This window comes from Lingula anatina, chromosome 1 (assembly GCF_051362555.1).
Source record: "Lingula anatina isolate TDL-2025a chromosome 1, LinAna3.0, whole genome shotgun sequence".
NCBI lineage: Eukaryota > Metazoa > Brachiopoda > Lingulata > Lingulida > Lingulidae > Lingula > Lingula anatina.
In genome coordinates, this window is record NC_141767.1 from 70,126,699 (window position 1) to 70,137,536 (window position 10,838).

Sequence of the window (10,838 nt, forward strand, 5' to 3'; positions counted from 1 at the left end):
TTAAATATCCTAAAAGAATTACAAAAATAACAAAATTCCTTCCTACAAAAATGCAGCTTTATTTTCTAATTAATGCCACTGATATGATGTGGATGATTATGATCTAAGAAACATGGTTTTTATTTGGCAATGGTAAAGTACTACCTGGTTTTTAGTGAAAAAATAGGAAAAATGTTCCTTAAAATACAATAATGAAACCTATGATGTGTCAAAACTAAACAAAGTCTTAACATTTTATTTCTGAGAAAAATGCCATTTGTGTCTGGATTGCAAATGTTATCAACTGCCACCAAGTTTTAAACTTTCAGCTATGAATGTGCAATTAACTTAATTTACACCATATTCATTACCTGAGATATACCTCTATTTTTTGCACTGGTTAGCTAAAATTTAATTAAAGATTGTCAAAGAGTTTAAAATGACTGAACAAAAGTGGGTGAATATTGCTGTAGAGACAGGTAATAAAAAGAAAACTTTATTCCCTATACACATTTCTGAAATAGGGAAATTTATGTCCCACTACTCTCAATATCTATAGCTATGACAATGAATTCATCTTATGATAAAAGCAGAACTGGATTTTGTGAGCCTTTTGGAACCTCATGATTTGCTTACTTCACAAGACATTTACACTCTGAATGTCCGACTGCAGCCCTAAAAAAGTACCCTTCAAAGGAGAAAGTGATCTTTTCTAAACAACTGTACATGCAATGCTTGGCCTTATAAATTTAACATGTAATCACATTTATAAATATTACTCTGCTTTCACAATTACAGAGAAATGTCAAACATCGGATGTGACCAATATAACATGATAAAACTCATATGCAGGAAGACAATAATGCAGGAAGACAATAAACAGAAAACATTATCAACATACTGTATGTATACTACCTCATCCATAACATCTGACAAATTATATGTTACCATCAACTTATTTTGCAGAACCATACTCTCACTAGTTTCCAATAGTCTTCACAAAATACTCAGGACTGCCAACACACATGCAGTGGGTGTTTATTGTATTATCAGTGACAAAAAAAACATCCAAAAAACATGGTAGTACACAGTTAACAACATGTAGATCATATATAAATGTGTAGAACTGGTCACCTTGACATGTTTATTTGGAAAAGAAAACCCCTTGAACAGTCTCATGCCTACCAATTCTTAATGGCAGGGCAAAATTTTAACGAGCTATTGACCACTTAACAATAGTGTGTGCTTAACAACATCTTTTATTTCCCTTTAGTTTTGATATTGGCCACAATGCCTGTTACAATGTAACATTCCAATTGTATCTCGGCAACACTGGCCAATGGAAATGTAAGATGAAGTATTTGATTCAGAGAAACTTGAACTCATAAAATATGACTCTCAGGACACAAGTACCTTAGAGAACATTTTCCTTACCAAAATATCAGGCCTGCTACAAATTTGCAGTGAATTTGCAGCAAATTTGCTGGATTATTGCATTCTGGCTGCAAATAAGCAGCAATAAATTTTTTCTTGATAACTCCTGCAAACTCGTTGTTGCAATATGGCTGCAAACTTTTCATACTGCTAAGGGAATTTGATACTAGGAATGAAATGAACAAAAATATGAAAAAAGTTTGCCTCCTGAAAATGCCCTTTACAATCTCAGTTACTATCACATGGTTCTGGTGACCTTCACTGCCCTGTAATGTCCTTTATTCTTCACGTTTCTACATTTCTGTTCAATAGGCTGGTCCTCTCATTTGGTTCATCGACATCATGCCTGAAATGAAAATGACACTTGATATTGATATCTGAGAGTTAAATCAAACCCCAGGTATCAAACTAATAATATCATCAAAGGATAATCATGAAATTCTTACCAAGATTGACAGCTGTCAATCTTTTTGTACCACACCCCATTTCATCCACACTTGACAGAAAGCACTGATTTTTATTAAATCACAACAAAAGCTGACAGGTACGAAAACTGTCTGAATTCTCAGAAAAAAAAGGGCAGACCTACCTCTTGCAGCAGGGGAGGCAATCAAATAGATTGCAGGCCCTCCTGTCGTCCTCTGCCCTGTAGTGTGGAGAGGTATGGTCCTCATCTGTCTCTGCTATAAACGACATCAAGTCGCCATGGGGCTGAAAACCACCTTCACTGTACGATTCCTGGAAGTATGGGTTACAAAACTTTCAATTGTGAACCAATCAGAAAAATCGCATTCTAATGTTCAGGAAAATATTTCATATATTGTAAATAGGAAGTTGAGATGTCTGAACATTCATAAAAAGTTTGACGTCAAGTTATATCATGATGAAATATATATATTCAGAGTAATCTTTTAGAATGATATATGCAAAATGTCACATTGCATAAAACAGACATAAGTTTAAACAAATTCGAAGCTTAAAGAATTATTACACATCACAACCATACAAACATAAAAGAATTATAATTTTCATGTGTCAATGATCAAAGTTTGCAGTATATGACTAAATATTATGACTCTGTTATTAAATATTATGACTCAATCTGTTATCTGGTTATAAACATTGCTGCTATCAGAGCAAATTATAAAACCAAAGCACAACAATAAACAGTGCTTATCATCAAATGGATGGGTGTTATCAAGTCACCAGAGTTAAATAAATGGCACATATTTGAATTAGATGTCATTTATTAAATTTTATCCTCCTATCCTGCTCTAACAGTGTGTAAAGGGTAAGCTCAGGTGCAGAAGTAGTAATTCATCGAAAAAAAAGAGCAATGGGCTTGCCTCATTACATAAACCTGTGTTATGAGATGGTGATCACATGATACCATTGTTGAATAAGTAAGCTATGTAAAGCCACTTGGGATTCTAACTCCAAAATTGATCAATTTCAATATCAAATATATATTTATATATATAATGATTACAAAGGTTATGATTCCATATTCATCAATATGATCTTTCTTTATTTCACTAAAAATTGGCCAACTGCATGAAATTACCACATCTGTAAATCAATGTCTTTATAAATTCTAAACATGGTGTACAATGGATTTATATCATTCACCCCCAAATTATCCTCCACTTTGACCATGATCACTTGCACTGATTTTGTCAAATCAAAATGAATTTTAAGGACAGGACATTAATTTTGTTAACTCACCTGAGTGTGGCAGTTAACACAGATAGCTAATGATACATGCATACCTATCAGAATTCTAGGAAGGAACAACAAAGAATATGTCTTACTACTTATATCTATTGAATTTATGTTTTTTTTTATAAAGTATAGAGAATAATCAGTGAATGTTTTTAGTCACTCAGTTAAAATAAGAATGAGAAATATGTATAAATCAAATTCTGGAAGTGATATTAAGCAACTCCCTGATGCTGGGGTCTCAAAGTGATTACCAAGTGAAAGGTCGAGTTGAGACCGCAATGTTAGTAAGTTGCTAAATCCAGGTTGCAGAATTTGATTTACATGTATATATATATATATATTTCTCGTTATTGAGAATAAAATTGTATGAATGACAATATAGAAATACATAAACAATCTCAATCTCTGATGAAGAAGGTTAAATATAGTCCTTGCAACAGTGGAAAAAAGATAACAGTAAAATACAAAAGAAAAAATATCATAAGAAATTACACAGCTGATGGAGTTTGTATTTGGCCAAGTAAACAATGAGGTAAAAAAAAAGATGTACTGTAAATACTTGATCTTTTGAATGGGGAAAATTGTGAGTTTTACAGATACTGTATTTTTTAAAGTAATAAACCTTAAAATTTTAACAAACTCTAGTTTTATTCTAATCAGTAAAAACATACAAAAATGCTACAGAGAAAAAAATTTTTAGTGATTCAAATATTATGTATCTGAAAGGTTGATAATTTTTCCCCACTGAAAAAATCAAGTCATTACCGTATCTCAGTATGAAAATGGAATTCTTGTAAAAACACATTATCACCAGTTGCCCAGGGCACACCTACCTTTATACACTCATATGCATTTGTCAGTAATGCAATAAAAACATTTAGCACCACATAGATGAACAAGCTGTTGAAGACGTAGAGGTAGACACGGCTGAAGAACCAGATATTGCTGTTGACGAGCTTTGGATCAATGATGGCAAATGTTTCAAAGATGTCATCTCCATTCATCAGAGCAAACAAACACTCTGAGGCAGTGCTGACTGAACGGAACTGGAACAAATTGTGAAAAAAAATCAAATGAAGGACATTTCCAAAAATATAACTGCACAGTGCAGTTGTGATTTACTGTGCAGGTATGAACAAAATGTTCTTTAAGGTCAAGATTCACTAGTCTGCTTGCCATCTTTTACTTTGCAGATCGGTGTACCTTCTTCTTTTTTTTAAATTCTAAATATCATTAGCACATAAAACCAAGCCTGGTAATCAAACAGTCTAAATCTAAAACCAGTAGACAAACTTTACACATATATATCCAATAACTGTGTATGATAGCCCTCACCTTGACATGATAGGGACCTAGTACCACCCAACCACAGAACACAAACCCAAAGAAAAACATGAGAGCACAGATAAGATAACGGATCACTTCCGGAAAGGATTTCTTCATTGTCAGGATTAGGATCTGGAGGGAAAAAAAATGGGTATATTTTTAGTAAAAAGCTTAAATTATGTAATGAAGAGCCTTTAATATCAGCATATGATAATATCTTCACTGAGATATAGTTTTTTCTTTAATTATACCTTTAGTTATGCAGCTTACGTGTTGTTCATTTTTCCAAAAACTTTTTATCCTTTAATGAATTTAAAATTACACAAAATTCATTTTTACCCTTTTATGAATTTAACATTACACAAATTTCAATCTTTATTCACATGTTAATATTTTCTTTCCTGTTAACTAGAAAGGAGAACTTACATTGTACTTCTCAAAGAAGCTGAGATACCTCAAGATACCAAACCATGCAAACAGACTCCCAGTGCCCAGAGTCAGCCCACAGATCTCATAGTAGTCTATGTTCTGGAAAAACATTCATAACATTCAATCCAAAAATGGTGGACGTAAAACAAAATACCCTAGTTAAATTAAACAACATATGCCCTCAATTGAGATTACTCAACTAAAAAGACTGAGTGAAGCAAAATGTTGGCCTAATACATCAACTATGCCCATGTCTATCTGAAATCTGTCCCTTTATACAGTAATGTGACATGTGTTAAGAACAGCTACTGGTCACTTATGTGGGGCCAGTAGTCACTGGCATGAAGACTAACACCCCGTTCACACTACGCTCAGTTATCCGGATAAATTGCGAATTAGGTCACAATTCGAATAAATGCAGTAGTGTGAACGCAAGAGGATTTTTGTAATGCGCATTTTCAAAATCCTGCAAGCGTGGTAGATTTCTAAGCGCGATCCGGATAACTTACCGGAATCGACACCTGTACAGATCTTACTGCGCATGTGTGCAGATAAGTGCGGGTATCTATGAACGCTTGTTTATTACTTTAGCGATTGCACCAAACGTATTTGGAGGTCACCACTTACTACAACATGAGGAAACAAACTTATTTTGCCATCTTATACTTCTCAAGAATGCTGGAATGTCTTTAGAGTTGCATTTGTCGTCACAAATTTTTGTTGGTATTTTAAGATTTCCTGTGCGGCGCATGCGCGAGTGTTCAAAACAGGAAGTTAAACCTGAAATTTTCAATGTGTAATTCGGTTTCGCTTAGCGTGTGTGAACACAATACCGAATCGAATTCCTCACGAAAAATTCGGATTATAGAAATGCGCATTTTTGCAACTGTAGTGTGAATGGGGTATAATAGTATTTGGTCTAACTGTATTAACATGCTTATCACATGGATCAAAGTTGTAAAAATTGAAAAGGCTAAAAACAGCTTGCAATTTCAAGTCCTGTTTAGACTGAACAAAAAAGCTCAAAACAAAGACAGTAAATCCTGAAACCAGGCATAATCCTGAAAACATTCACTCGTCAGCAAGCTAGACAGGTGGAAAAATTGTCAAATTAAGCACTAAGTTTTAAGCAATTATTTCTGCAGATTGGGGTGTATTTTTCCATGCGAAACATAAGTATTAGGAATAGCAATATCTATCTCAGGGTTGCTATCATTAATAAAGAATTTTTCTGATTTTTTTTAAATGAAACCTGTGGCTGTAGCTAAAAAGGATAAAACAAGCATGTTTGTAAGCTTAAGATAATAGAAAAAAAAAAAAACTTACAAAAATAGTAGTCGAGATTTGGACACCTGCACTCTGACTGTATCTCTATGCAACATATAACAAATTAACAAACTCATAAGACAAAACAGCATATACCACAAAAACTATAATCCAGCATATTTGTCAAATAAAAGGGAAGTCTGGCAATAAAATAATGAGGTAACATCACAAAAACAAACAGACATCAAACAAACTGTAAACACTACACTTAAATTGATAAAAGTGACAGATTTTAAGTGATTCATCCTTCAGTTCTCACCTCAGCTTCCACCATAATTTTACAGCCTGACCCTATGATGGTGATGACATCATTCACTATAATCAGTAGGTACCAAAAGTTGAGAAATTCCAGATGGTCTTCCCATGTTAGGGTTACCTGTCTCTGTTTCTTGAAAAATACTGCAGTTATCTACATAAAAAAAAATCCACTCACTGGTAGCATAAGATGACTAAGGCCTCGTTCACATGAAAAATCTATTTTCTAAAAATCTATTTTCTATACGCGGTATCTTGTGATCACAGTCTTTGCCCTGAATACCCCGCGGCGTAATTACTGGCAGTGCGTGCCAGTTACTTCCAAAGCCATAATTAATTCTCGGCTGCGCTCGGAGTGATCACAAGATACCGCGTATAGAAAACAGATTTTTTAGAAAAAAGATTTTTCATGTGAACGGAGTCTAAGAGAACATGTCTGAAGAAATATATATGTACCCCAACAGGACAAAGGAAAGAATACACACTATATTAATATAGGGTTAATTTATCATATCAATGTAGATAAACTGAGAAAAAACTTAAAGACTTTTTATCAAAGTTGGGAAAAGTTTATCAAGAAATGAGCAGAAATAACCACAAAGTTCTGGAGCTCACAAGGGCCATGATACAAATAATGATGATAGAGACTTAATATACAATTTTAATCCTCACATTTCAATTAAAACATGTAAGCTAAACTTGTATTAAACAATGGTGAAAATTTGTGAATATCCATGAATATGGCAACGGAAATCCAATATGAATGTAATTAATCACACTTTTCATTAATTCGAATAACCATTTATTTCAATATTATACTTACTTTTCTTAGTTTCTGAGATCTGTAGAGGGAGCGGATACATAAGCACCCAGAAATTGTTGAAATTAGGATGACCAGGCCATCAAAGAAAATGATAAGATTCCTCACCACATGAGCTGAAAGGCATGTAGCAAAATGTTAGGAATACATGACTAGCTAGATATTAAGGAGAAGTTAAAGTTAACCTTTCCCTTTTAAATCTGGTTGCTTTGTATTACAGTCAAAGATGCAAGTTCAATTAATCAATTACAAGACTCAATTCTTAAAATATCAAAATGTTTGAGAAATCAATATCTGGACTTACAGACTTCTCCGTGATTATTAATCTTGCCACGGCAGGCAAATGTGTTTGGTGTAGACAACAACTTTACTGGTACTTGCCCATTGTAACCTGTGTTGTCAAACAGAATCTGAAATAAATACAAGAAACAATATAGGAAAAATTATTACTTTGGCTTTTACAATGAACAAATAACAAGAGTTATTAATTTAAATACTCACATCGATGTCAAACTGAAAACATTCTGCTTCATTCTTTCTTAGATCAAAGTTCTTCAGATGGATGGAGCGTAGAGAGAACTTGGCTTCTACTTTCATTAACCTGAAAAGTTAAAGTAGGAGCTCAAATACACTGTACAGTGTAACATACATTCAATCTTGACGATAGTTTGACATGATATCTAAAGAAAACCAAATGTATATCATCTACAAGTCACTGCATGGCTTATACCATTACTGCAGAGAATTCTTTTAAAGTTACAGGTTCCCAAGAATCAGAAAATAAAATAGCCAACTCACGTGTCAAAATTAATGCTTTCATTAATAGAGGCAAGGTACTTCTCAATATCATATGTGTATTCGGTTTTATTGGTAGTTGTGTTGAAATGTGTCATGGTTCTCTGCAGTTGAAAACAAGCTGAAAGTGTAGAAACTTCAAGACTTCATATGTTTAACGTTACAAATAAAATGGCTCCAATATCAAATTATGGTATTCCGAAAAGGAAAGGAAAGGAAAGGAGAGAGAGAGAGAGAGAAAGAGAAAGAGAGAGAGAACTTTATCATTGATTTAAAAAAAAACAAAAATTGGTGTTTTTACTAACATGAGACTGGATCCAGATCAAAATTGTAACTTCCGCTGGCTGGATCAACATCACCAACTTCAAAATAGGTCTTGCACAGCACCATGGGTTCATCTACAGTACTGTTCACTCGGGGTGCGTCATACACACCAATAGCATCTGGCCACGCCTCATGGTACTGGAGGGAGGGAAGGAAAACTATATACATTGTGATTGGTGTTAACATGGAAATCTTTAAAAAGAGGAAATGTTAATATATAATACCCATCTTCCATGTCACAAGTCTTGTTACCACTCTTTGCTGAATTTTAAGTTCAACCCAATTTATATCAGAAAATGCACCAAGGTCATAATTCAACATGAAGGAGATGAAATTGTTTTGAGAACTAGTTACCCAGATTTCTGAAACAAGTGCTCCAATAAAATAAATTTACGTAGGATTTAATGTCAGCAGCACAACATATGACTACAATAAATAAATACTTGAGTTATTATAAACCTCTTTGAAAAGCATACACAGTTATACAGGTACAATATTTTTCGTAAATATCCTACACAAGAGCTTCATGATCAAAATTGTGCATTACCATTTTCCATGCAAAGTTTAGCTTTGCGTAGAAATCACTGTGCTTGTAAACAGCAAACTTTCCCAGGGGGGCAGGGTAGGGGACTGTCTCATAGGCTGGATCCCACCCCTGAAGGAACAGGTGCTTGAATGCTATGTCTGACTTCTCCAGGAATGTTACATGAGCACTGCGGTCAACTCCAAATAATACAAGCTGAAATTATAACAATCTGGTAGATGTATTTAAGCACAACTTAAGTTTGCCTTCATATAATAACTCAGCAAAAAAATATAGGTAAGCCAAAGTGTCAGAATTAAACTAATAATATTTTGATACTGTTGTAATATATATAATAGCTTGTGGGGCCATAAGTCAAAAATGAAGAATGCACATGTCCTACATGTCCGACATATTATGCTACAACATATGTACCCAGGTGGGAGATTACAATTTACATTACCTGTACTGTCACCATAATAATCTTGAGCAATTGCACTATCATTTTCCATGGAAATCTTCTCTTGGCCGTCCATTTCTGGCAAGGGGTCATGAAGTGATACTTGAGGCGTCTTCTCAGGGTGTCTTCCATGTGTGGTGTGTAGAAGGTTCTCTTGCAGGTCTCGTCTGTCCCACCACAGTCAGGAGTCTCTTGGTTAGGAGGACAACCATCCGCTGGGCAGCCGGCATGGTCAGAGTCTTGGTAGAAACAGAACAAAGGTATACATGGCTAGGGTCAGGCAGGGAAATTCAACTTTTAGTCACAAGAAATGTAAATTGATATGGAACATATGCCAATTCATACAAAATGACACTGTGTGAAATTATTTAATAAAACAATATTTGGCTTTCAGTCAATATGTTGTTTTGCTAACTTTAGAAAAGTGATATTGACCAAGCCACAGCAAAACAGTAAAGCAACATATTGGACTCTGCCAATGTCAATAACTGTATGTTATGTCTGTAAACAGAGGCAAAGATCAATAACTTTCGAAGATCAACATCTATTTTATGGAGTATTTTGACCATTTATTTATTTAAACCTAATATCTTTAATATTTCAACAATAAGTTTTTTAATGTAAATCTGCTCAGTTTCTTAAATGTTTTTCTTTGACTTTTGATTCACAGTAAGACTTCTTATTTCACTAAACTTCTCTGAGCCAAGTTCAATTATGTGAAGTGAAACTGAAAGTAATATATACATTGTATAACACTCCAGATCAATCCAGGAAGTCCACTGTTCATACACTACTGTATATAGCCAGTTAACTTTATCTTTTGAACAGTTTTTAACACTTTCCAATTTTCTATTAATTATACAGATATAACCTATTACAGATATTAATTATACAGATACAACCTATTACATTAATTAACTAACTCCAAATACATTTTAATGCCAACAGAATGTTTACAATTAATAAAATGGAAAAGGGACACATATGGTAATAAGGATGTTTTTTTTCAGAGCAAATCGAAAAAAAAGGTGGTCTCAAAATGCTTCTGTATTTGCAGTTAAGTGTTATTTGGATGTTCGTAAAATGGTTGCTATTAAATAAATAATATGGTAGGGCAATGTTACTGCAGGTGATATTAATTCGTTTTGCCAACTGTCAGCCGACAACGGTCCACCATCAACTATCAACGCGGAAGTCTAAAACCACTCAACGGGTTATAACACTATTAATGATGTAACTGTATTGAAATCTTACCATTTATAGCACCACTGAAGAACCAAGGAGGCCTGGGACCATGAGAATGCTCAGATCCATCAGAAGCGAAGTCCGTCATGGCCCTCTCTCTCGCTTGCCTGTGCTCTCCTGTTTTGACCCAATTTGCCATTCGTGTGACCTTGACCTTTTAGCTAAGAGGGCAATCCATAGATTGTATCATATTTCAACAA

At 34.2% G+C, this 10,838-nt stretch overlaps 1 protein-coding gene across 3 annotated transcripts; it reads right to left on the bottom strand.

The window, feature by feature from the left end:
- Nucleotides 1-43: 43 nt before the first annotated feature.
- On the bottom strand, nucleotides 44-10,806 carry LOC106174914 (mucolipin-3). 3 transcript variants are annotated; one of them, XM_013556686.2, is made up of 15 exons: nucleotides 10,648-10,806; nucleotides 9,397-9,632; nucleotides 8,958-9,149; nucleotides 8,392-8,548; nucleotides 8,090-8,207; nucleotides 7,793-7,892; nucleotides 7,596-7,701; nucleotides 7,295-7,407; nucleotides 6,476-6,625; nucleotides 6,217-6,261; nucleotides 4,888-4,989; nucleotides 4,471-4,593; nucleotides 3,969-4,181; nucleotides 2,003-2,151; nucleotides 44-1,759 (listed from the first exon to the last, which is right to left on the bottom strand). In XM_013556686.2, the coding sequence occupies exons 1-15, from the start codon at nucleotides 10,775-10,777 to the stop codon at nucleotides 1,699-1,701; spliced, it is 1,995 nt and encodes a 664-aa protein (XP_013412140.2). In that variant the 5' UTR covers nucleotides 10,778-10,806; the 3' UTR covers nucleotides 44-1,698. The 3 variants fall into 3 exon arrangements, with proteins under 3 accessions (XP_013412140.2, XP_013412141.2, XP_013412142.2); XM_013556688.2 differs by lacking the exon at nucleotides 44-1,759 and adding an exon at nucleotides 3,139-3,193 and having other exon boundaries at nucleotides 2,012-2,151; XM_013556687.2 differs by lacking the exon at nucleotides 6,217-6,261.
- Nucleotides 10,807-10,838: the final 32 nt, after the last annotated feature.

Coding starts and splice junctions, on each gene's coding strand:
- LOC106174914 (XM_013556686.2), bottom strand. CDS start 10,777: ATGGCAAATTGGGTCAAAACAGGAGAGCACAGGCAAGCGAGAGAGAGG. Junction 7,408..7,595: donor TAATAATCACGGAGAAGTCT/GTAAGTCCAGAT, acceptor CATGCCTTTCAG/CTCATGTGGTGAGGAATCTT. Junction 4,182..4,470: donor TAGGTCCCTATCATGTCAAG/GTGAGGGCTATC, acceptor AATTTGTTCCAG/TTCCGTTCAGTCAGCACTGC.